Source organism: Drosophila obscura, unplaced genomic scaffold (assembly GCF_018151105.1).
Source record: "Drosophila obscura isolate BZ-5 IFL unplaced genomic scaffold, ASM1815110v1 contig_1, whole genome shotgun sequence".
NCBI lineage: Eukaryota > Metazoa > Arthropoda > Insecta > Diptera > Drosophilidae > Drosophila > Drosophila obscura.
In genome coordinates this window covers 5,119,181-5,141,492 of record NW_024542679.1, presented here as the reverse complement: position 1 = coordinate 5,141,492, position 22,312 = coordinate 5,119,181, and the positions used below count along the sequence as shown (strand labels likewise).

The following is a 22,312-nucleotide window of genomic DNA, read 5'->3' as shown; positions in this document are numbered from 1 at the left end:
CGCGCGAGCTAATGACACAAATCCGTCTGACGATGGCACTGGAACCTGGGTCTTGGCTCCTGGACATCCGCTAATTGCCTGAGTCACACTGGAAGTAGAAGTACACAGGCGACAAGGGTCGAATGCACTTAGGCATTCCGCATTCGACATTCAACAGGATAAGCAATCCGGAAATATTGCAAAGAGTTTATGCAAAGCAAAGCTGGTCAAATTACCGGAAATTGCATGTCCAGACTTGATGCATTTCGGCTGACTAATGACTTGGGATCGTCGCAATGGGAAATGCGATCTGGGTTAGTCCTTCCTCCCTCTCTCTCTCTTTCTCTCTTATCCCGCTGACCCGCATTAAATCTGGATCCTCGAAGGTTATTTGACATTTTTATTCGAGTGCAACAATCATTAAATTGTTCTTTACGGCTGGGTTCCGTTTTCCCCAGTGATGTGCTCTTGCGGTTTTTGTTTTTGAACTGGATCTCGGGTAGACACGGGTGCTAGGGACAATGCCAAACAAATTGTAGAACAGACCCACAAAAACAGACCCAATAATCATAACAATAATTTCAACAACAAAATCGGCACAGACGCTAACAGTCGGCGGTCGTCGCACCGTCAGGCCATAAAATGCCATCAATGCGACGACGACGACGACGACGCAGACGCATTGTTCCCGAGCATCGGGGCATCAGCATCCCTGGGACAAAGTGTGATGATTTTTATGACTCGCCTGTGAGTTTTTGCCGCCACTGCCACCGCCACCAGGAGCACAAGTGGCAACAAGTGACTGCTGCTGCTGCTGCTGCTGTGGCGACCCATAATATTCAAGTGGCACAGAGGCGACAGGACAGTCGCCTGGCGCCAGTCGCAATATGTGATGCGATGTCCTCTCCCTCTCGCCTTGGTGCCGGTGCAATTTGTTGTGGCCCGGCATCAAGTACCGTTTAAAGGTTTGATTAGCTCGTCTTATCAAGGGGCGGATCTCTTTTGTGTGTCCCTGTCCCTAGGCAAAGCAAACGGTAGCGGCGAGATTTCCTTGGATCTAGCACATAGTACAAGCTGCAGCTTGTTCCAGTCCGATTTCAGATAAGTTAAAATAGCTGCACTCGAACAGATGGGGTATAGAGATATATCCGACGGATATCAAAGGTTTTTGTACGACTGGCTACGAAGGGTTTTCAGAGTCGAGTGGGCACTCGAAAATTCTGATGATGAAAATGGAAAATATTAGAAAGTGGTCCTTAATATTGAAGAACATTCTGTGGGAAGATTTTCAAAGGTTCAAGGAGCTGTGGGAACTAAGAACAAATCAAAGGAAAAGGTAGTATTTCCCCCCCCCCCCACCACCCATCTGAAAAAAAATAAACCTGATTCAATATCCAAAGTTTTCTTTTTCAATAGAATTTTATCTTTATAAGCATTCGGATTTGGCCCACATCCAAAGCATTTTCCTCTTCCATAAATATTACAGCCCACCGATTAGGAGGAGGCTACTTCAAAGAGCGCTCCCCAATCCAACCCAATCCAATCCCCCCATTAATACTATCAACGGCAATATGGGTGCCGTGCCCCATAACTAGGGGGAGAATGGGAACGAGATTCCATTCCATTCCCCCATATGAATGCACGACCCAAAATGGCGTTCCGGGTCGTCGGCTAGAGCGGGACAACGAAACGTTCCACAGATTAACAGCCAATGCCTGAGCTGCAGAGCGGCAGAGGGAGAGCACCAGCAGTAGTAGCAGCAGCACACACCACTTGAGCGGAGAAACAGGTCGAGCAACTACTACCTGAAGAGATCGCGGCTGAGCGCAGACCGGATTCTGGCAGAATCGAGGTAGTGCGATCGCCGCTGCTGAGAGCAACAGTCTCATCTGGACAACGTGACGAGCAGTTCGTGTTTCGAGTCGCGCCTCAAAAACATTTCAATTATTGTACGTTTCGGAATTTTGGAAGCAGTTCGATCGATTCGAGCCATCGAAAGTAGCCTCGTAATCCCCAGGCACACATCACACCCCGAGGAGATATCCATACGAAATGTTGGCCCTGCCAAACATCGCCGATCTGCGCATGCAGCAGCAGATCGCCCACGAGATCTATCGCCATCAGATTATGCAACGGCTGCCTGGTAAGTGGAGCAAGCTCCATGGATGATTTGCCGACGGCACTAACTAATCCATTCGGTTGCCCTGCAGATCCCCTGTGCGGCCTTCTACCGGCCTTTGCTGGGCACTTTGCGCCCCCGCCGCCACCGCAGCCATCACTGCCTGGCGTGGAGGCCAAGTTGGAGAACAACGAACTGTGGCAACAGTTCCACCACATCGGCACCGAGATGATCATCACAAAGTGTGGCAGGTTGGTACTACTCCCCCTATTTGACTGTTTGTTTCTCCATCTTATCTCCAAAAATTGTGGCCGACTTTGTCGACTGTTAACTAGCAAGAGATTGCGATAAGCCCTCCCATCTTATCGCCGTGTCAACGTGTCGCTAACTTCCATTTTATTCGCCCACAGACGCATGTTCCCCTCGATGCGTGTCTCGCTGAGCGGCCTGGAGGAGGAGGCCAGCTACTGCGTCCTGCTGGAGATGGTGCCCATTGGCGACTGCCGCTACAAGTTCTCCGGCTCGCAGTGGGTCCCGGCTGGCGGAGCCGAGCCCCAGAGCCCACAGCGCATGTATCTGCACCCGGAGAGCCCGGCCACTGGCAAGCACTGGCAGTCGCAGGCCCTGCTCTTCAGCAAAGTGAAGCTGACCAACAACACCCTGGACAACAATGGACACGTAAGTGGATCTGGATGATTCTCACCCTGCACAGGTTACTAAACCAAGTCATATTTCCTCTACAGATTGTCCTGGCCAGCATGCACAAGTATCAGCCGCGTCTGCATGTCATACGCACCTCTGATCTCGGCCAGATACCCTGGGCCCCGCAGCAGGCCTTCGTCTTCCCCGAGACGGAGTTCATAGCCGTGACCGCATATCAGGTGTGTACTGCAGAAAGCACTTCAGAGTCCCTGTGAGAGTCGAGAACTAATCTTCCCCAAATTTGTGTGCCTGCAGAATGATCGCATCACCAAGCTGAAGATCGACAACAATCCCTTTGCCAAGGGTTTCCGTGAGTCGGGTCAGTCGCGGTGCAAGCGCAAGCTAAACGATTCGCCGCCTCCGCAGCCGGCGGCCACAGCAGGAGGAACCAGTGTGGAGCACTCACCTCTAGCCAAGCGTCTGCGTTTCGCTGATGATTTGTCGATGCATCCACCACAGAGATCCACAGCGCAACTGCAGTCCGGCCTTATGCAGCGTCATTATCTGCTGGATACTCTGGAGGCCAATTTCTATCTGCCAGCGCCGCCACCGCCACCGTCGGCATCGGCAACGGCAGCGGCATCGCATGCCATTGAGTATGCCAGACACATTGCCTGCTATCCAAGTTGGGCCTACACCCCGCCATCGCCAGCCTCCTCCTCCTCCACGTCGTCGTCCTCCTTCAGTGGCGAGTCGGCGGCCGAGGCGGACACAGACACCTTTGTGGATGTGGTCGGCACCAACACAATCACCACCAGCAACAGCAACAGCACCAGCAGAACGGGCACACATGAGTCTGTGTGTGCGGCTTCTGTTGCCGCCGTTGCACAGCCAAAGCCCAAACGGAGCAGCTTCAGCATCTCGGACATATTAGGAACGAGCGTCTCCGTTTAGTAGTTAGTAGCCAGCCGCCTGCTCCCATTTCGGGAGCACATTGTACATTTAATTAGCGTTAGGTTGCCATCGCCATCGTCGTCGTCATCGTCATCGTAGTGTCTAAGTTGAATTGTGATATTTTGCAGTTAATTAGGATTTCCAGGTATTTGCCATCAGTATTTATCGTATTTATTATGCAATTTTAATTGTGCAAATTATTTCGTAATGGATTTATTGTCTCTGGCATTTTAATGCGGCATGGCATAAAATAAAATTGCATATTCCAAATGGAAGTTGAAACGAATCGCTTGGTGGTCACTTTTTGTGGGGCTGCTGTGGGGGGATTATCCGTCCCGTCCGTCTGTCCGTATCAATGAAGACCCTATCTCACCAGAGAGCTGAGAGCCCGTGCGTCGCACATTTGAATACATTCCACAATAATTTCCCATGACCCATCCTGTTCTTTCAATTCAGAAATTTGTTGCATGCCTCCATTTGGCCGTCTGCGGAGCCGTACATAATTCTGTCTCGTGCAAGCCATTAAAACCTGTTCCAACATCGCCAGACGTGGTCCGCCCTCTGGCCCCCCCGCCTTTAAAATCCCCAACCGAAAAAGAGCCAAGAGCCAAGAGCCAAGAGCCGCTCTCCTGGCAGCCGCCAGAGCACTGCAACAACATGGACATGGCTTATCAGCAGATCAGAGCAAGCCGCATCTTAAACGCTGGCGCCAGCGCCAAGTTAAATGCGCTGATTGAGCGCCACGATCGCCAGCAATCCTGGCGAGCAGTCGCAGTCGCAGCCACAGCCACACAGCCAACCAGCCTGGATCCCCACCTCTCACCTCGCAGTCCCCCCGCGTACCGTGTAATTGATGTTTTCACATTGTAGTTGTTAGCAACTGTGGCCATTTACATGTGCAATTGTCCGGGTGTCCCGTCCCTCACACATCTCTTTATGTTATCAAATGGCCAACGGAAATGAGGCGGTTCCTTTGAACCAGCTGCAGCTAGCTACCAGCTCCCCGATGCAAGTGTTGGACGAGCTCTGGCCGGCGATGATTGGCCTGGCCAAATAACCAATCTTCGACGGTGGCATTTCATTTCAATTCGCGTTAAGAAACAATTGTTAAGAGCGCTCCATTGCCATTGCTGGCGATGGACCCAGGATGCCATGCCCGTGAGACCCACACACGTAGCAGCAACCTGTTTTCGGTGCTCGTTGGGGCCCCAACACAAACATCTGTTGGGGGCTGCAGGCCATTCATGTTGCCGCTGGAAGTGTTTATGGGCTCCACATTAGCCACACTGCATATTCATGTTAAACGTCGCCAAAAGACTAACGACAACGGTTCGCCCATTGTGTTGTTGCTGTTGCTGCTGCTGGAGATGCTGCCGATGCTGCTGCTGGGGGCTTTTGCTGAAATTTATTGAATTCTCATTTAGGGGTATCCGATCCACTGGCAGGGCAAAGAAGACTCAAAGCCAATGCCACAGATAGAGAGAGAGAGAGAGTCCATGCTGGAGCTGGTGCTGGGGCAAACGTTCGCATGTCAAAGTCAAATGAGCACCGACCCGAGCTCTCGGCGATCTTCCAGGCCAGATAAGCCAACTTTTTTGTCCCATGCCTTGTGTATGGGTGTGTGTGTGTGTGTGTGTGCTTTGGCTGCTCTCTTTCGTGTATGTGCAAGTTCCTTGGAAATTAATGTTGTGGCGGCCAAAATCAAAGTCACGGGCAACATTTTTCGCTGGCGACAATTTTATCGGCAGCACAATGAAATCATTTCCTTTCCTTTCTTTTCAACCATTCCCTGAGCTACGCTGGCGATATTATGTCTTCGGCGCCATCTGACAGTCGCTGATGCTGATGTTTGGCGCTTTAATTGTTTTGGTAAGGTCTCCTTGGCCTTTATTGAAAATGAGAGATTTGATATTCATATGTGTACGCGGCGGCTGTTGTACTACTAATAAATTATATCGCCAGTACGAACGCCTGGACGAAGGGACCAGTGATTCGGATTCTTAATTACTTGCAAGGAGCTCAGATCATAGCCAGCAGGAAGGACAAGTGGCTTCTTTTGGCCAGCCAGCAGTGGTGATTCCTTTGGACGGGGCTGTGGTGGCATATCTTTGAAAGGCGATACATATTCCTCCTCCTCCTCCTCCTCCACAGGCTTCGACTGATGAAAAGTGCATAGAAGATGAGTCAATATTCATCATGGCACTCCATGATTTGTGAACTTACCTGATTCGAGGAGACTGTCTGCTGAGTGCTAGCAGTCTCCTTCGGCTGATCAAATGTAGAAGTAGACGCGTAGTTGTTCGCACTTTTATTCTTCTTGTAGGCATCAAAGACCAAATCAAACTGTTTACGAGGCGACACTTTGCATTTGGGCTGAATTAGCTGGGAGTCTACCCAGTTGCCAGTATACAAAATCTTTTGCGTCGCCTCACTTTTCCGGCTGGTGCCGGCTACTACGCGTTCCTTCAATGTCGATGTGGGTCGATCCAAACTGAATGCCTCCACATTGGGCAGCACATACGACACTGGGGGCATTTTTCGGGGACTGATTTTCCCCGAACCCTTATGCCAATTCGACAACTTCCCCTTTGGCTTCCTCTGCTTCTGTGGCTCCACAACCTATGCAAAAGTTACAATTATATTACACGCTTCGAATTGTTTTGCTCCACTTGCCGAAGTCTCATCGCCATTTTCAATAGAAGAATCGTGGTCTGTTATGGTGGTGCAGTTGGACGACTTAATAGTGTAGCTGTCCTCTGATGACGACGCCAGCGAGAGGCCATAGGTCTGCGCCTCCCATTAAGTAGTTTTAGAATCTATTCAGATGGATTTTACAGATATATGTACTTACAAGGTTTTGCAGGGCATCTTCACTGCCATTTTCGCTGCCACACGACGACGAAGCGTCCAAGTGGTCGGACGACTTGCTTCTATCGAAGGAGTGATAGGAGGAGTCTTCTATATCGGAGGAGTCACTCATTTTAGGCTTTTGTTTGGATTTAGCGTTGTTTTAATAAATTCTGAAGCGAAAAGCGCAGTTCCAGCCAGGGGGGACAGAGAGATAAGCGTCAGATTGCTCTCTCTTTCGCTCTCATCGCACTTGTCCAAATGACAGATCAATGGGGATGGCAACTTAATTAAAATGTGTGTGTTCCTACGCCCTAGTTGGCAGCTCCCTCTGCCGGGCGCGTAGTAATTTAAGTTTGAATTTAAATTTGATTCTTGTGGTTGCCGTGCAAAGTAAAAGATATTGTAATGCTGCTGCATTTTGCACTCAATAGGCTTGTAAACAATACTTGAGTGAATCCTCAAAGGGATGCCTACTTGACGACGGCCATTGTGCATTGTTCGCTTGTAATTGTTCCCTTCCCCCCATATGCCCATGCGTACGAGTTTATTCGAACTGATCCGCAGATTTGCATAGATCTGTGGACATATGAACTGCAGAATAGAGCACACTATAGTTGGCCTGCTTATGTGGGTGATTTTCATTATCCTCTAATTGTTTGTGCCATTGTTCACGCGATAGGCTTGAGAAATTACACGCTTTGTTAATTGTACCATCCCCTCCCCGAAGAGAGTGCCAGATCCCACATGCCAGCCCACATGTGAGCCCATTTGCATAAACTGCTCGCTCGTCCTTTGTCCTTCCTTTCTTTTGCTTTCCTTTGCTTGCCTTGCCTTGCCTTTCCTTTTGGTTCCCTTCCTTTTCGTTTTCCCTGGTGGGTTTGTTCTGCTCTAGTTTAAAACCCTGGGCTTAGGCGAAAAACACCACTTGAGGTTCAGTCGCAGGCCAGGCTGGTCAGTGCATCCGCTCTCAGCTCTCAGCTCTCAGCCGTTTTATGGCTTGGCCCCGGCGACACAGAGAAACCTTCTTTCTTTGCCACGCTTTGTTGCATTCTCCTGCCGACCAATATATTTGCATGGGCCAACAATAAGAACTCAAGTACCGATGCATTGTTCCCGTCCCGTCCTGTGTTTGCCTAACGCCGGGCGCAGGCTCAAGCTTGGCCCACAGACACAGACACTGAGCAGGGAGGACTAACCTGCGGCTCACTTGCTTTGGATTAAATCCCTTAAATGAATCGAGCAGCCTGGGTCTCGGTTTGGCTGCTATTTCTGTTGCCTGACGATTGTCTCAAGTCTCAATTCGAAGTGGCAGCCACGCGTGCGCTGTGTAAAATGCTTTTCCAACTCATTAGCACCGCGCATCCACTCCTCCTACTCCCACTCCTTCTACTCCAGCACCAGAGAGAACTAATTAACTTTCGTTTAGGCAACAACTTCCCCCCAATTCTGTTTACCCAACAGAAATGTGCTGCTCGACAAAGTGTATCTAATTTCATAACATAACAAAAAAGAGGCAACTTGCTGCCACTGCCACTGCCCCTGCTGCTGCTGCTGCTGTTGCTGCTGCTGCTGTGGGGCAACAACAAATGTGGCAGCGTAAAAAGCAACAGCCATAATGCATTAATTATCCAGAGACCTGCGACATCTGCCAGGGTTGGATCGCATCGGATCGGTTGGGATGGGATGGGCTGGGAGGGGAGACAGCCATTTAATGAGGCATTCAATGCACTTACAACCTTGCGCCTGTCAACACAGAAAAACACACACAGGGGCACACACACGGCCGACATCTGTCACCCGTTCGGTCGCTCCGATCCGTCGATCCTCTATAAAACCGCACTCGTCTCCCCAGAGGAACAGACGTCCCAAAACGGGGGACAAACCGACCGAACAGCAACAATTTCAAATCGATTTTGTGGTAAATTGATTCGGTTATGTTTGTTTTTTCAATAGCAATGGCCTGGGCGGGCGGAGACATGGCCAGAGACGGATACGGAGACGAAGACGGGAGGCAACTGCGTCTGCACACGCCCCCATTCCATGGCATCCCTCTGCAGTTAGGGCGCATCGTCGAGACGTGGGTGGTGACGCATGTCATCGTAAACTTCATCATTGGCTCCGTTCCGGGACGAAGGCAGATCTGCGGGCAGCTTACATAACAAATTGTCTTGTATCGCGTAGTATTATTTTTTCTTCTTCGTTTTTTTTTTGGCTTCGTCTCAGTCTCTGCCCATTTCATAAATAGTCCCGAAAATGCAATGGGTCTCTGGGGTAGCATCAGAGAGAGGGCTGCAACCGAATTTCATGCCTTGTCGAGCTATTTAATTGCAAACAAATTATGTTCTGGCCAGGCACATCCGAGGCAGAGTCTGCAGTCTGCAGTCCCATCCCATCCGCTCTCTTCTGTGTGGCTAATGGATGCGGACAGGCTGAGGCTACGAATCTTTGTGTCTTCTTGGGCTGCTGATGATGATGTTGTTGAAACTCGAACGTTTATCTTGTAAATTGGTTGGGATTAATGTCTAGCGGAAGTTGTGATTGCAACTCTCGAGAGGCGCCTCCCTACTACAGAGAGATCTCTCTCTCTCTCTCTCTCTGCTGCAACATGTTCATTTACCTACAGCAGAGTGTGGGCGTTGAGGCTTTGAAGGCTCTCAAACCGGCAGGACGATCTGCCAATTTAGCTAAAGATCCGGTAACTGATTAGAATTTCCAAAACGGATTTCAAACGCATTTTCGTGTATTTTGTTTTTGTTTTTGCTTTTAAAAGTAACTTTAATCGATAAAAAGTTATTCTAGCTTATGATCTAATCAGGCCAAGGTAATATCAGAATTAGTAACAGAGCGGGGCATTCCATGAGGGATCCTTCGTCGCCTCCTCCTCCTCCTCTAGCTGCCACCGCCCAAAATGGCGGATATGCTGAAGCCCTTGCTCCTGGTGGAGGGTTCCGGCGGCTGCTCTACTGGCTGCTGCTGCTGCTGCTGTTGCAGCGCCGCTGCTGTCGTCTCGCTCCCCACATCCAGCTCCAGGTCATCCGCCCCAGACTCATCCGATGTCGGCTCACCACCGGAAATGTCCTGCGGCAGTGGCAGCGCAGGAAGTGGGGGCAGAGCAGCTTGCAAAATGGTGGCTGGCGGATACGCCGATGGCATTGCGCCATTGTAGTCGTGGGGACTGCGTCCGAAGTACGTGCAGGCCAGGTCCACCAGCGAGGGTCGCAGCAGCGTCTGGAAGTGCTGCATGAAGACGCTGCGATGATGCCCCAGGCCTGGGGGCGGTGAGCCCAGGCCCATGGAGCTGGCGCTGGCGCCAGGCACAGACATTGGCACAGGCTCTGCGACGCCACCACCGCCACCGCCGCCATCCAGCGACGAGGATAAGGAGCAGGCGGAACCATTTGATCTCAGTCGCTTAATTTGCGGCCCATCCGATCCGAGATCGTTGTGGCTGTTGCTGTTGTTGCTGTGGCCCGCTGTCGTTGCTGTTTCGCTGGATTTTGTTGGCGACATGTCAAGCGATTGGGATTGGGATTGGGACGTTGACAGCGACAGCGACTGATCTTGATCTTCACCGGTTGGCGATGAAGACATCTTCCGCTTGCAGCGCGACTGTCCCGTTTCGCGGAAGCCCTTGGCAAACGGATTGTTGTCGATCTTCAGCTTGGTGATGCGATCATTCTGTGAAAGGCGAAAGCAAAAGGGAGATTGCGTGAAATATGACGATTCCCAGCAGAAAGCAGTCAGCAGTCAGCAGCCAGCAGCCAGCAGCCAGCAGCTACATAATCTTAAGCAACAGACTTGCAGATTGACACCGAGATTGAGAGGCAGAGATGAGCCGCCACTGGCCACTGGCGTCCAGTAGCTGGCGTTAAGTAACAGGGCCACTTGACACCAGTACCAGCAGCACCAGCGCCATCTCGGTTCCAGTCAATCTCGAGTGGCCACTCCTCGTGACTTGACAACTTTGTGACGACGATCTTGGCGAGGCGATCAGGCGATCACGCTAATTAGAGGCAGACTGACGACTGGCGACTGGCGTCGCCTGTCAATGGGTCCAGACCTAGACAAAAACACAGCATGGCTCAAATTTACAAGGATGTGGCTATCCAACTTCCTAAAACAACAATCCGACACGACTCTAGCGCTGACTTCTTGCCTGCCCAGCTAACCCGAGAGCCCTAGAGGCCGCAGCACGAAGGGCGTTCCATGCTAATTTGAGACTCTGGCCAAGCTACCCATGGCGTGAGCGATCGCCTGTTCGTTTGCCGAAAATTAACCAATTAGTGTGGTGCACGGTGCTCGGTGCACGGTGCAGGATGCTCGGTGCTCAATGAATTGGCAAGAAACAGAAAAAAAGCAGAAAAGAGCCTTAGTGGGGTTCGGGATGGGAATCTTACCTGATACGCTGTCACGGCCACAAACTCCGTCTCGGCGAACACAAAGGCCTGCTGTGGGGCCCAGGGAATCTGCGCCAGATCAGCGGTGCGTATGACATGCAGACGCGGCTGATACTTGTGCATGCTGGCCAGGACAATCTGTAGAGGAACAAGGATTGGGATGGGGATGAGCATGCGCATGGGGATGGGGTAGGTGTGTGCATTGATTAGTAACCGGAGATGGCTTCAAAGACGGCTCTCATCACTTACATGGCCGCTGTTGTCCAGCGTATTGTTGGTCAGCTTCACCTTGTTGAAGAGAATGGGCTGGGCCTGCCAGTGGGCGCCTGTGGCCGGGCTGTCCGGATGCAGATACATGCGCTGGGGACTCTGCGGCTCGGCGCCTCCAGCCGGGACCCACTGCGAGCCGGAGAACTTGTAGCGGGCATCGCCAATGGGCACCATCTCCAGCAGTACGCAATAGTTGGTCTCATCCTCCAGCCCGGAGACGCTCAGTCTCATGGAGGGGAACATGCGTCTGAAATCCAAGAAAACCAGCGATGTTTACTGAGCAAATACAAATAAAGTCATGGCCTGCCTGGGTCCATGTCCCTGTCCCCGTCGCAGTCCCTGTACCAATTCCAAAAAGTGCGTGGGCGTTACAAATATTTAATTGTGAGATTTTTCCCTTCCATGCGCCATGTAATTAGCCCAAGCCAAATAGAGTGAGGGATCCGCTGCTTCGCGGTCTGGTTTGCCCTGTGCTAACAAGGATCCGAACCGAACCAAACCGAACCGAGGCCCCTGCCACAGGCACAGCAGGTGGTCACGGCTCTTGGCGCCAGCCCAAAACACACAAAAAAACATACAGATACAGAAGAAACTGTTCTGTTTGCCCCGATCCTCAACTTCGATAGCCAGAAGGAGGCTGCTTAGAGAGAGAGAGAGAAAGAGAGCTGTTTCGTGTTTTTGGCAATGATTTTTGTATTTCTCCGGACCCCGATGATTAATTAATTGAACTCGACTGCGCTGCGCTTTGCTTTGCTTTGCTTTGCTTACATTTAATTTGATGCTGACCGACTGCCTTTCTGTTTCTGTTTCTGTTTCTGTTTGTCTCTCGAATTCCATTAGGCCGCAAAGAGCCCAAAAATATTTCGACATTTGTGCGGTTTAGAATTTCATTTTCAATTTTGGCTCTGCCTACGATCTTCGCCTTGGGTTTCTCTGTAGCTGGTCTGTTTCTGGTCTGGCTTTTTGGCAACTGTCCGTCCGGTGTCTGTCTGTCTGTCTGCTTTTGGACAAACGATTTGTTAAGATCGATATCTTTGGCGCGTCTGCGCATAATTAACGGGCAGAGGAGCGGCGGGAAGCGGGAAGAGCGAGTGAGATGCCTCCTGGATGCGAGTGAGGAGCATGCTGAACATTTGACGGCATTCGATTTGGCGCTTGTGCAGGTGCAGGGACAAAATGAAGGTATGTGGAATTGGCAGACTCCACTGTGGCAGCCTCACTTCGAGGCTGAACACGCTGGCTACCCTAGAATTCGAATCTGCCGCCCTTCTGGGCTGTGTCTCAGCGTAAAAGCATCGTGACAAAGTCATTTAATTCCCTCTCTAACGTTACGCTTTGTTCCATCTAACTTTAATGTCCGTCTGCGCTTTTACCACCCAAATAGATCGAAGAGATCTAATGGTTCAAGTGGCAAGAGTGGCCCAGACAAGCAACTAATTAGTTTTTATGAGCGCCACTTGGCATAGCATGGGATTCGTATTCGAATTTAGATTCGGATTGGGCATTGGGCACTGGGCACTGGGCAGACGGTGGCACTCTGGCGCCTAGTCATTAAAAATTCAAATCGATTGCTACGGACGGGAAGACAGCGTTGAAGATTCGGGGACGGGACTGGACTGCATTTCACATAAAACATTTTTGATGAGCATAAAAAGTATTTAATACGCAGACTTTATGAATAATTCATGGCATATATATGTATGTATACTGCAGCCTGCAGGGGAGAGCAAAGAGAAAGAGTTTTGGCCAGTGAGCGAGCATTCGAGCACTTCTTGCTGGAACCCAAAAGTTTATGTTAATGTTTTTGGGAATGGGAACCCTTTCGATTGTCATCATCATCCTCATCCTCATACTCATCGTGGAGACACAGTTAAGGTCTGGGGTCGGTCTGCTGCTGCTGCTGCTGCTGCTGTTATCGCCAGTTGGGCATCTTCCCGAGAGGGCCAAGTGTGAAATTGCTCGTATCTGTCGACAAGCTGTGGTCATTGTCATTGCCGATGTCAAAGCGGCGTGCGCTTGGCTCGCATATCCGACAGATACGCATACGCATACGCATACACACAGATACAGATACATATAAAGCATTGGAATGGGACTCTGGACTGTTCGGACCTGTACATATTTCGGGGCAGAGCCTCTGCTCAGGTTGTCTGCAGACAGGCGCCACAATAAAAACGCTAAAAGCAACAAAGATGACGACAAAGTATCCTTGACGCAAAGATTTATGCCAGTCGAGCATGTCCGTCCGTCCGTTCGTTCAGCCGTCCAACTCTCCGAATCCAAAAGGAACGCCGACAACCGACAGGACGTCCCACTGCGCTCAACGTCCATAGACGGCATACAATAAATTACGATGACGCCACTTTACGCACATTCGAACAAGTGCCGGGACACTTTTAGGTAGTCGAACGCCAGTCCAAGTCGTGCATCTGATAGATACACGATCAAATATCTCTAGGCGATTGCGCTATGGCTTTGATTCTCGATATCCCCGCTGCTCTATGTTCGATGTTCGATGTTCGATGCTCATTCCCCTCTCCTCGCCTCGCCTCGCCTCTCCTCACCCATTTTCCTATCTTCAATCTGGACACGCAAAGTGGCGGCTGTGGACTTGTACATTTTACGCCTCGTGCGATACGAGAGTCTGGGCATTATGCAGGAGGACTCCGAAGCAGCAATCTGCATGTACCTGCAATTTCACATCCTGCCAATGCATCCTTCCGCCTTGTTTGCCTGTGAAAACTGTTGTCGCGACACCGCTGTAAACAATTTGCAGGCGCCTGCATCTAATGAGCCTTTAACAGCAGCGCCGTCCACAACGACGGATGACGGCAATCAATCCCCGATGCCCCGATGCCGCCGCCGACAACATCCTCTCGATGGCTGCCACCAGCCACCAGCCAAGAGCCACTTTCCACACGGTGCATGGTGCTCGGCATTTCTTGGTGCTTTAAGTGGTCGCCTGGCTCTGGGTTGGTTGTTTTTCTTTGCCCTGCGTTTCGGGTATTAGTTTTCACAATCGTGCTAATGCATCGCCCCGATCGATGTTTGTTTCCGATCCCTGATCCCCGATCTGCGATGCCCTTCCCCATGTTTAGATATGCGAGAGAGTTGTGGATGGGGGCCCTTTGCCTGTACATACCTGCCGCTCTTGGTGATGATCATTTCCGTGCCAATTTGATGGAATTGCTTCCACAGATCGTCGTTCTGCAGTGTCATATCCACGCCGGGCAGTGTCACACGCGGTGGCATGATCACGTGACGTGGCATGTGAATGGGCAGCATGGGGGGAAAGGGATCTGAAAGGGTTCAAAGTAAAGGTTGAATAAGGTTAAGAGATATTTTAATTTTAATAAATACGGGCAGGGATTGTTTCCAGCTTAAACTTTGGCAAACTTAATGGCTCCCCCCCCCCCATTAAGCGGCTTACATCAGAGTGGACACGTGTGTGTGTGTGTGTGCCATATTTAGCATCGTGATTAAATACAATGAAATATTTAAGGAGGGACACCGATCGATGCCGCTGTTTAACGATCGGCGGCAACAAGCAAAACGCATTTGATATCAAATTTCTGTGCCATCAGCCATCACTTTCCCACATTACTCAGCTTTATGGTCTCGGACACAGCCTGGCAGAAACGCAGCTCGCCAAATATAACGGCCATTAATGCTAATGATGCTTAACAGCTTTTCGAGCGGACTCAACTTAACGTGGCGGATGAGTGATATATATGTATGTGGATGTGGATGTGGATGTTACCTGGTATTCGCTGCATAATCTGCTGGCGATAGATCTCGTGCGCTATGTGCTGCTGCATCCGCAGATCCACCAGCTCGTTCATGGTAATCATGTTGGTGGGGGGTAATCGATGCTTAAATATATATTTCACACTTGATGGCGCTGTTGTTTAGCTTTTGTCACTTGCACAATGGTTGCCACAGACACAAATATACATAAATATAAGCACACTGACAGAGACAGACATGTGACAACATTAGAGTCTGTTTTCGGTCTGTTTTTAGTCTGGCTTGGGTCTGGCTTGGGCCTTGTGGCTGCTATTATTATTATTATTATGTGGGTTTTTGCACGAGACGTCTCTGATTAGCGTTCAAATCACAGCAATGACTGTCGCTGGAGGTGCTGCGCGTGGGTGTTAATTTAATTTGGCGATGGTGTCAACGCAGCAGCCATTTCGAGCAGCCATATAGGCAAGTGCGAGTATATGTGAGTGTATATATTAAATGAATGAATTTTTGCCGACGGTCGTGTGTTGCGCTCGCCAAGTTCGCGTTCCATTTGCCCAGAGGATCGCGCTGGAAACGAGCTTGACTCGTTTCGAGCCATTGATCGACATTACCTGCTCGAAGTCTGGCTCTGGCTCTGGCTCTGGGTCTTTGGGTCTCTGTTGCTGTCTCTCCCGATCTGCTCTGCTCCGCTGTGCTCTGCTCTGCTCGGAGAGCCACTGCCTCTTCCATTGGTTGCTTCAGCTCTCTGCCAGCTAGCTGTCCCGCTCTGTGTGGGCAACTCCATTTTGAAATATCTCTCGCTGAAAAGTAGCTCCGCCCCCGTCCAGCATCGAATGCTGTCTCTCTGTTCGTCCCTCTCTAATTGTGGCTAATTCTGAAGTGCGAAGTTGCACAGTCAGCGGAGGAGGCAGCAGCAGCAGCAACAGCAGCAGCAACAGCAACAGCAACATGTTGCCCCTGTCGCACTCTCTGTCTCTGCCCCTCCTCGATCATGTGTTGCCTTTTTAATTATGATCATCATGATTGAAATTGTTTTTCTGTTTCTGTTTCTGCTTTTTGGCATCTGTTTTGTTGTTTTTCTTGTTGTTGTTTTTATGCTTTGACCATTTGTAGTCCGCTGTAGCCATCATGGTGGTCCTCTTGTCTCGAGCTCAAGCCGTTCCGTGCTGTGCATTGTATGTGTGTGTGTGTGTGTTTGTCGTTTTGCTGTTCATTTGTTTTATTTGGTTTTTAATTTCGGTTTTGACGCTGCGTCATTCGGGCCATTGATATGGCGGCATATACTCCATACCCACACCACACCACACTACACCACACTACATACCCATACATATGTATGTATGTATGTATATTCCATGGCTCGACCGATATGGCGTCGCTCTGATGATGTTGCCTGCCGTTGCAGGTGGGTATCTGGGATGGCATCGTGTGTACACACTCATACACAGATTGTCGATCTGACCTTTTGGAGATCTTGGCAAAACATTTGTTCGAAACGACGGAAACGCGTGTCGCGCCGTGTCGCGTCGCACTGCTGCTTGATTACAAATTTCGAAACTAATTAAAGCTAATAGCTAATTTAATTGAACTTTGACTGGAGATCAAGCATACGCCATGTGGGTGGCATGCGAACACGAACACGAACCCCAACACGTGCTCCCTCGAATTCTGCGAGTCTCGTGTTTGTCCCTCGATGGGCAAACACAGCCACTTCCGCTGTAGCTGGAGCTTATCTGCTTAACATTACTGCCAGATTCCAGAGGCGCTCCTCGGGCAGCCATCCAAGCTAATTTACACAGCACTTTCCCGGCCTGACACATCCAGCCAGCGTTCAGCATTATTTCCATAGATAAGAGAGTGAAATTAATTTACTATTAGCAGCTCGGCAGCTCGGCAGCTCGGCATTTTGCCCAAATTGCGTTCTGGCCATGTGTTTGCTTGCTCTCCTCTCTAATTTATGCTTCGCGTTTTCACATTTGGTCGCGCACGTTTCCGGTGTGGGTTTTGGGTTTGAATTTGGGTTTTGGGTTTGGGTTTGGGTTTGGTTCTTCCAACAATTAGACATCGATCCTGCAGGGTCGCTGTCTCTGGCTCTGCCAATAGCTGTGCAATTTGTCAGCACCCATCTAATTGGTGCGGCCCCTGTGCCTGCTGTTTGACTAATGCATTTCGGCTTACTTCCGCTCGGTTCCGGATAAATGGGCCAACAGGTAGCCAGGCCAGGCACAAGACAGTAGCCAGACGCATTCCAGTCGCTTGAATCAGCATAGATGGGATGGGAGTGTGGTAGCTGCTACCACTGCTATCAGTGTGCTGGAAAGGGCAGGCTGTAACACAGTTCAGCAGGCGATTAGAAATTGAATCCTGTGCCGATTTAGTGGAAGGAACTTCCATCAGTCAAGCACTGCCGTCACATAGAGGCTACTAAAGGGAATCAAAGCAGGAGAGCATAGGGGCATGCAACTGAACTTAACGGAACAGCCTTGAACTGCGTTCGTTGCCATTGTAAGTGTACAATGGTGGCACTGGTGCTTGGTGTCTTTCCACCCAGTTGCGAAATGAGCTGAGATCTTCGGATCGGAGCACTTGAGGAGCACGAGCCCTCTTTCTCACACGGCTGTTCAAATTAAAATTAGCATAAATCCACGTCTGCCACCAAAGCAATGTAATTTTCCATGGAAAATATGCCCCGACCGCCGCCAACTCAAGCGCTTGCCATCTCATGTCAGGCCAGGCACCATTGACGATCCGCAATTTATTGATTTAAACTTTTAGCTCACATTCAGTGTCGAACCGAAGCGAACCAAAGCGATCGCTCAGTCAGTCAGTCAGTCAGCCAGTCAGTCATTCAGTCAGGTTGTTTGAACAAGCCCTAGCGCCTCCAAAGACGACTATTAATGGTCTGGTCTGGCACTTGAGCCAAGGGATGGGGATGGGGATGGGGATGTGGATGGGGATATGTACTCATGTGTAGTTCCATTGTTGCAACACGACGTCTGGGCTGGCTGGCTGGGGCAATGCAAATCTACTTTTGTATGCAAATTAAGTGACTCAATCAACATTGAAGGAAAAACAGCTAAATCATAGCCATAGCCATAGCCACACAGCCAGTAGCGGAGTGGAGCGGAGTGGAGTACAGCTACAGCTGACCCAAGAGGGAGGCATCATAATCATGTGTGTCCATGGCAGGCCACTTGACAGCTTTCAATGGTCCCCAGGCAGACGCAGACCCAGAGCCAGACCAAAGCCAGCCCGAGACACAGACCTGCCCTCTATACCCCTCCAATAATTGAGAGGTGTTTAATCGTGTGTTTCGTTTTTGTTTTTCTGCACATTCACGGCCCCAAAGATTTAGGCCTTTCCTTTCCACCAGCTACAGCTTCAGCTACAGCTTCAGCTACAGCTCAAACTCCAGCTACAGCTTCCCTTCCACTCACATTGTCGATCGCTGTTTGCTCTCAAATTATCATAAGCAAATACGCCACAAGATGCCAGACCAGACCAGACCCGTCCCGACCCGACCGAGAGTAGAGCCAGACCCCGAATCGCTCCACTCTTCTCTCCTGCTCTCCTCCTCCCCTGTGGAGTGTGGACTGTTTCTACTTTACGCTTTTCAGACCGACTCCGACTCCAACTCCAACTCCGACTCCAACTTCAAACTGAAGTGCTAAAGTTGCTGGCGACGCGACGCTCTGAGAGGCGCTTCTGTTGTGTTGTGTAGACCCTTGAGTTATTACAATATTATATTCAAATTTCAAGTGCTACTGGCTGCTCCGGCACTGCTCTGCCATCTGAAGAATCTGCATATTTCCCGAGCCCCAATTTGTTTGCTTACCTTCGATGCTCACATGGAGCTGGCACTTGGCGCAGGAGATGCGTGTTGATGGCATGTGTAATAACAAGATCATGCATTCAAATCTGATTTTCGACAAAACAATTGCCAAATAAGCACAGCGGATCATTCAAGGCTCTCCCCTATAAAGATATCTTCAAGCTAAAGGCTTAGAGACTTATCCCAAGCCAGAGACAAAGCCAAAGCCAAAGCTAGCGTTAAAAGTTCAATGGCCAAAACGTTGACATCAAAGCCAGTGGCAGAAGATTGCCGACAAAGCCAGAGAGAGAGAGAGAGAGAGAGAGGAAGAAGTAGTCCAAGTCCAGTAGCCGGAGAAGAGGGACGAGACGAAATCATTTCGCCTGATAAAAACATCCATTATGAGTAACAATTTGACGGCTCGACTGCTTTGGCTATCCGCTCGCTACCTTATTTTCGATGCGGCGGCGTCGGCGGCTTTCGCCTTTGATTGAGTGGCTAAGATCTGGCCATGGCCGCGGGGGTAATTGTTGTCGCTGGACCCTGGACCAGTAGCCAGTAGACCAGGGATCGGCTTGGGCCTGAGTGCGCAATTACAATGACCGTGTTAAAGAAGCCACAGATAGAGCGAGAGTCAGGCAAAGAGACAGAGAGAGGGAGCTCTAGCGCTAACGTCAAAGAGGAAATGCCTTAATCTCGTGACAACAACGGACCTTCCTCTGCCCCTGCCTCAGTGCCCGACTCCACCCTCCATTATCTAGACAACCCATGGATACGCGCTCGTAGTGTTGGAAATTTGTTTGTTTGCTGCTCTACAACGTCGTCACGGAGCCAAATATAGAGCATGGAGTCGCATAGAGTCGGGCTGTCTCTGATTCCATTTCTTATTTGAGCATCGCATTGCTCCATGCATCTCCATGGATCTATCTATCTATCTATCTCTGGGCAAGGTTCTATCCCTATCTCTGTGCATGTGTCCGTATCTGTTGACTGTTTCTGGTGTGTGTGTGTGTGTGTTTGTGTGTGTCATGGCACTAGTCATAGCTGACACTTTATGGCCTGCACTTGTTGTTGTTGTTGTTGGCTCTCCGGCTGATGATTGCTCTCGAATGGCGTCAAGACTTTCGCTTTTATGGTGCCAACGCTTCCACGAATCCTAATCAGTAATGATGCATTAGCTGGGACTTCATTTAAATAAGGAATTCTCCCCGTCCAGAGCATGAAGTTCCCTGGAAAAAAAGGCAAATGTACAGCGGTTTAATGGGAATTGAAATGTGCATTGGAATGAGAACAAGATTGAGCTATTAACGAGTGCAATTGATATGAAAAGGGGGAAAAATGTTAAATATTTTCTCTTGAATATGGGGTATTTCCGTAGCTTCTGTAGCTATCGTTTGTGGCGCCTCAAAGTTTCCCCATTAACTCTCATTGTTTGCCGCTCAAAATGGTAATCTTCCAAGGGCTCTGGCAACCGAGTTACACGCTAGACATGCCCGTACGTACTCCTCCCTGAAGCTCCACTATTCCCCCTCGGGCGGACGTGGCAGACGACACGCACACACACCCCAACGACGAGGCTGCAAACAAATATGGCGCAAAGTCAAACAAACAGCACGGCCGGCCGGCCATTACTTAATGGCGGCAAAGCGAGAACAATTTATGCTACCTCTGCAACGGATTGGAGAGCCTCCATGTACTTGTTCTTGCAGTGATTACTCCAGGCCATGTGAGGCGTCAAAAGCTTAAATATTTACAGTACCCAAAAGCAACAAGATTAGACCAAAGTCCCAGACCCAGCCATAGAGCAAACCACAATCAGAATCAGAACTAAAACCAGAGCCAGACACTCATCTAGAGGCAGAAAAACAGAGAGAGAGAGAGAGAGAGAGAGAGAGAGAGAGAGCGGTGGGTGGGTGGTGGGTGGAGAGCGGTAGATAATATAGAGGGCAAAAAAGCATGAAAATATTTGTTAAAAGGCAAATAAATTGCGGAAGATAAAGATCTAGTTTTGATTAAAATTTAAGCTTTTTCACAACCTCAGCAGCTACCGAACTGAATCTCGTCTTGGCTGAAGATCAACAAAAAATAAAAAATAGAAAGAGAAACAGGGCGCAGAGCAGAGCAGGGGGGGTGGTATAGAGGATTGAAGGAAGAGCGGGGAAAAGAAGAAATTAAAACTTGTCGCATGGAGAATTTATGTTTGTTTTTAAAACAAAAAGGAGAAAGAGAGATGCAGATGGAGACTGCGACAGAGAGGGAAATAAATTCGAGTCTGGCGGTGGGGAGGTGGGGGGGAGTTCGTTATCACAGTGTAGCGTGGACAGCATGTTGTTGTGGCTGTATATGGCAAACAATACGGTACTTTTAACACCAGAAATCAGGGCCCCACAATCCTAAACAAAGGCCAAGACAGCACAGAAGCGACAGACGCGTAGCTGCCGTTCGAGCAGCTGGCCCAAAGCACCCATACCCATACACAAAACCAAGATGCCACAGCTCTCAGTTACAGATACAAGATACAAGATACCCGTACGTACGTATACGTATACGTATTGGACGGACGGTTGCCCCCATTTGCATATGAATGTGGTAATGATTACAAATTTCGCTCGTAAAAATGTTTAGTTTGTTTTTTTTTTGTTGTTTCTGTTTTTGGGAGCATAATTAACTATGGATCCCAATGCGATCCCAACCGATCCAATCCAATCTGTTGAATGCGTTGCGGTTGCTGCGGCTGCTGCTGCTGTTGCGGCAATTTACCCGCTTACGGATGGCCGTTCGTTCGTATGTAACTGCCACCGATACGATCTTGTATCTGGTTTAATAGATACACGGGCATATCGTGGATATTGGGGATACGCATGCCCCAGCAACGAATGTCAATGGACCTGATTTTCTCCATGTGTTTTATTATACCCGTACTCAAAAAAGAGTTAAGGGGTATATTAGATTTGTGGTAAAAGTGGATGTGTGTAACGCAGAGAAGGAAAATTTTCCGACCCCATAAAGTATATATATTCCTGATCAGCATCAATAGCCGAGTCGATAGAGCCATGTCTGTCTGTCCGTCTGTCCGTCTGACCGTCTGTCCGTCTGTCCGTCTGTCTGTCTGTCCGTCTTGTTGAGCGCCTAGATCTCAGAGACTATAAGAGCTAGGGCAACCAAATTTTGTTTCCAGACTCATGTGATATCACACTGCTACAAGTGTATTCAAAATTCGCCCCGCCCCCTTCCCCTCCCACAAAGGACGAAAATCTGTGGCAGGCACATTTTAAAGATACGATAAAACTAAAACGCAGTATCGTAGAGATGGCCATACTACCAGATTGCCGAATCTGAATCAGATCGGATCATAATTATAGCCAGAATGAAGAAATTAATTTTCAGTTGCTTCCCCCCCCCTCCCACCAAGACAACACAATTCATTTTCCTTCTCGCTCGCACACTCTGCCGCGTTCAGTGCGCGAGCAACCCCTAGCGGAGGAGATGTAGAATCTAAATGGAACATGTACATGTACATTGTACATTCTACATGTTAGATGT

General features: G+C 49.6%; 3 protein-coding genes across 6 annotated transcripts; 1 reads left to right on the top strand and 2 right to left on the bottom strand.

The window, feature by feature from the left end:
• The first annotated feature begins 1,873 nt into the window (after nt 1–1,873).
• On the top strand, nt 1,874–3,773 carry LOC111068610 (T-box transcription factor TBX6). Its single transcript, XM_022358209.2, has 5 exons — nt 1,874–2,122; nt 2,190–2,349; nt 2,509–2,776; nt 2,842–2,979; nt 3,056–3,773. Exons 1-5 carry the CDS (start codon nt 2,032–2,034, stop codon nt 3,692–3,694), a joined length of 1,296 nt encoding a protein of 431 aa, XP_022213901.2. The 5' UTR covers nt 1,874–2,031; the 3' UTR covers nt 3,695–3,773.
• A 1,770-nt stretch (nt 3,774–5,543) lies between these two features.
• LOC111068538 lies at nt 5,544–6,742 on the bottom strand. 4 transcript variants are annotated; one of them, XM_022358059.2, is made up of 4 exons: nt 6,546–6,742; nt 6,368–6,490; nt 5,918–6,313; nt 5,544–5,852 (listed from the first exon to the last, which is right to left on the bottom strand). In XM_022358059.2, exons 1-4 carry the CDS (start codon nt 6,672–6,674, stop codon nt 5,637–5,639), a joined length of 864 nt encoding a protein of 287 aa, XP_022213751.2. In that variant the 5' UTR covers nt 6,675–6,742; the 3' UTR covers nt 5,544–5,636. The 4 variants fall into 4 exon arrangements, with proteins under 4 accessions (XP_022213751.2, XP_022213752.2, XP_022213754.2 ...); XM_022358060.2 differs by having other exon boundaries at nt 6,368–6,487; XM_022358061.2 differs by having other exon boundaries at nt 5,546–5,852; nt 6,368–6,481.
• A 2,544-nt stretch (nt 6,743–9,286) lies between these two features.
• Nucleotides 9,287–15,077, bottom strand: LOC111068549 (T-box transcription factor TBX3). The gene is made up of 5 exons (XM_022358076.2): nt 14,972–15,077; nt 14,354–14,510; nt 11,191–11,458; nt 10,942–11,079; nt 9,287–10,222 (listed from the first exon to the last, which is right to left on the bottom strand). Exons 1-5 carry the CDS (start codon nt 15,060–15,062, stop codon nt 9,434–9,436), a joined length of 1,443 nt encoding a protein of 480 aa, XP_022213768.2. The 5' UTR covers nt 15,063–15,077; the 3' UTR covers nt 9,287–9,433.
• Between the last annotated feature and the right edge of the window lie 7,235 nt (nt 15,078–22,312).

What these genes read in the sequence shown, in the direction of transcription:
- LOC111068610 (XM_022358209.2), top strand. Translation starts at nt 2,032, where the DNA reads ATGTTGGCCCTGCCAAACATCGCCGATCTGCGCATGCAGCAGCAGATC. An exon ending in GATTATGCAACGGCTGCCTG is followed by an intron (nt 2,123 to 2,189) that starts GTAAGTGGAGCA and finishes GTTGCCCTGCAG; the next exon opens with ATCCCCTGTGCGGCCTTCTA. An exon ending in TAGCCGTGACCGCATATCAG is followed by an intron (nt 2,980 to 3,055) that starts GTGTGTACTGCA and finishes GTGTGCCTGCAG; the next exon opens with AATGATCGCATCACCAAGCT.
- LOC111068538 (XM_022358059.2), bottom strand. Translation starts at nt 6,674, where the DNA reads ATGAGTGACTCCTCCGATATAGAAGACTCCTCCTATCACTCCTTCGAT. An exon ending in AAGATGCCCTGCAAAACCTT is followed by an intron (nt 6,491 to 6,545) that starts GTAAGTACATAT and finishes ACTACTTAATGG; the next exon opens with GAGGCGCAGACCTATGGCCT. An exon ending in AAAATGGCGATGAGACTTCG is followed by an intron (nt 6,314 to 6,367) that starts GCAAGTGGAGCA and finishes ACTTTTGCATAG; the next exon opens with GTTGTGGAGCCACAGAAGCA.
- LOC111068549 (XM_022358076.2), bottom strand. Translation starts at nt 15,062, where the DNA reads ATGATTACCATGAACGAGCTGGTGGATCTGCGGATGCAGCAGCACATA. An exon ending in GATTATGCAGCGAATACCAG is followed by an intron (nt 14,511 to 14,971) that starts GTAACATCCACA and finishes GAACCCTTTCAG; the next exon opens with ATCCCTTTCCCCCCATGCTG. An exon ending in TGGCCGTGACAGCGTATCAG is followed by an intron (nt 10,223 to 10,941) that starts GTAAGATTCCCA and finishes CGCCTTTCACAG; the next exon opens with AATGATCGCATCACCAAGCT.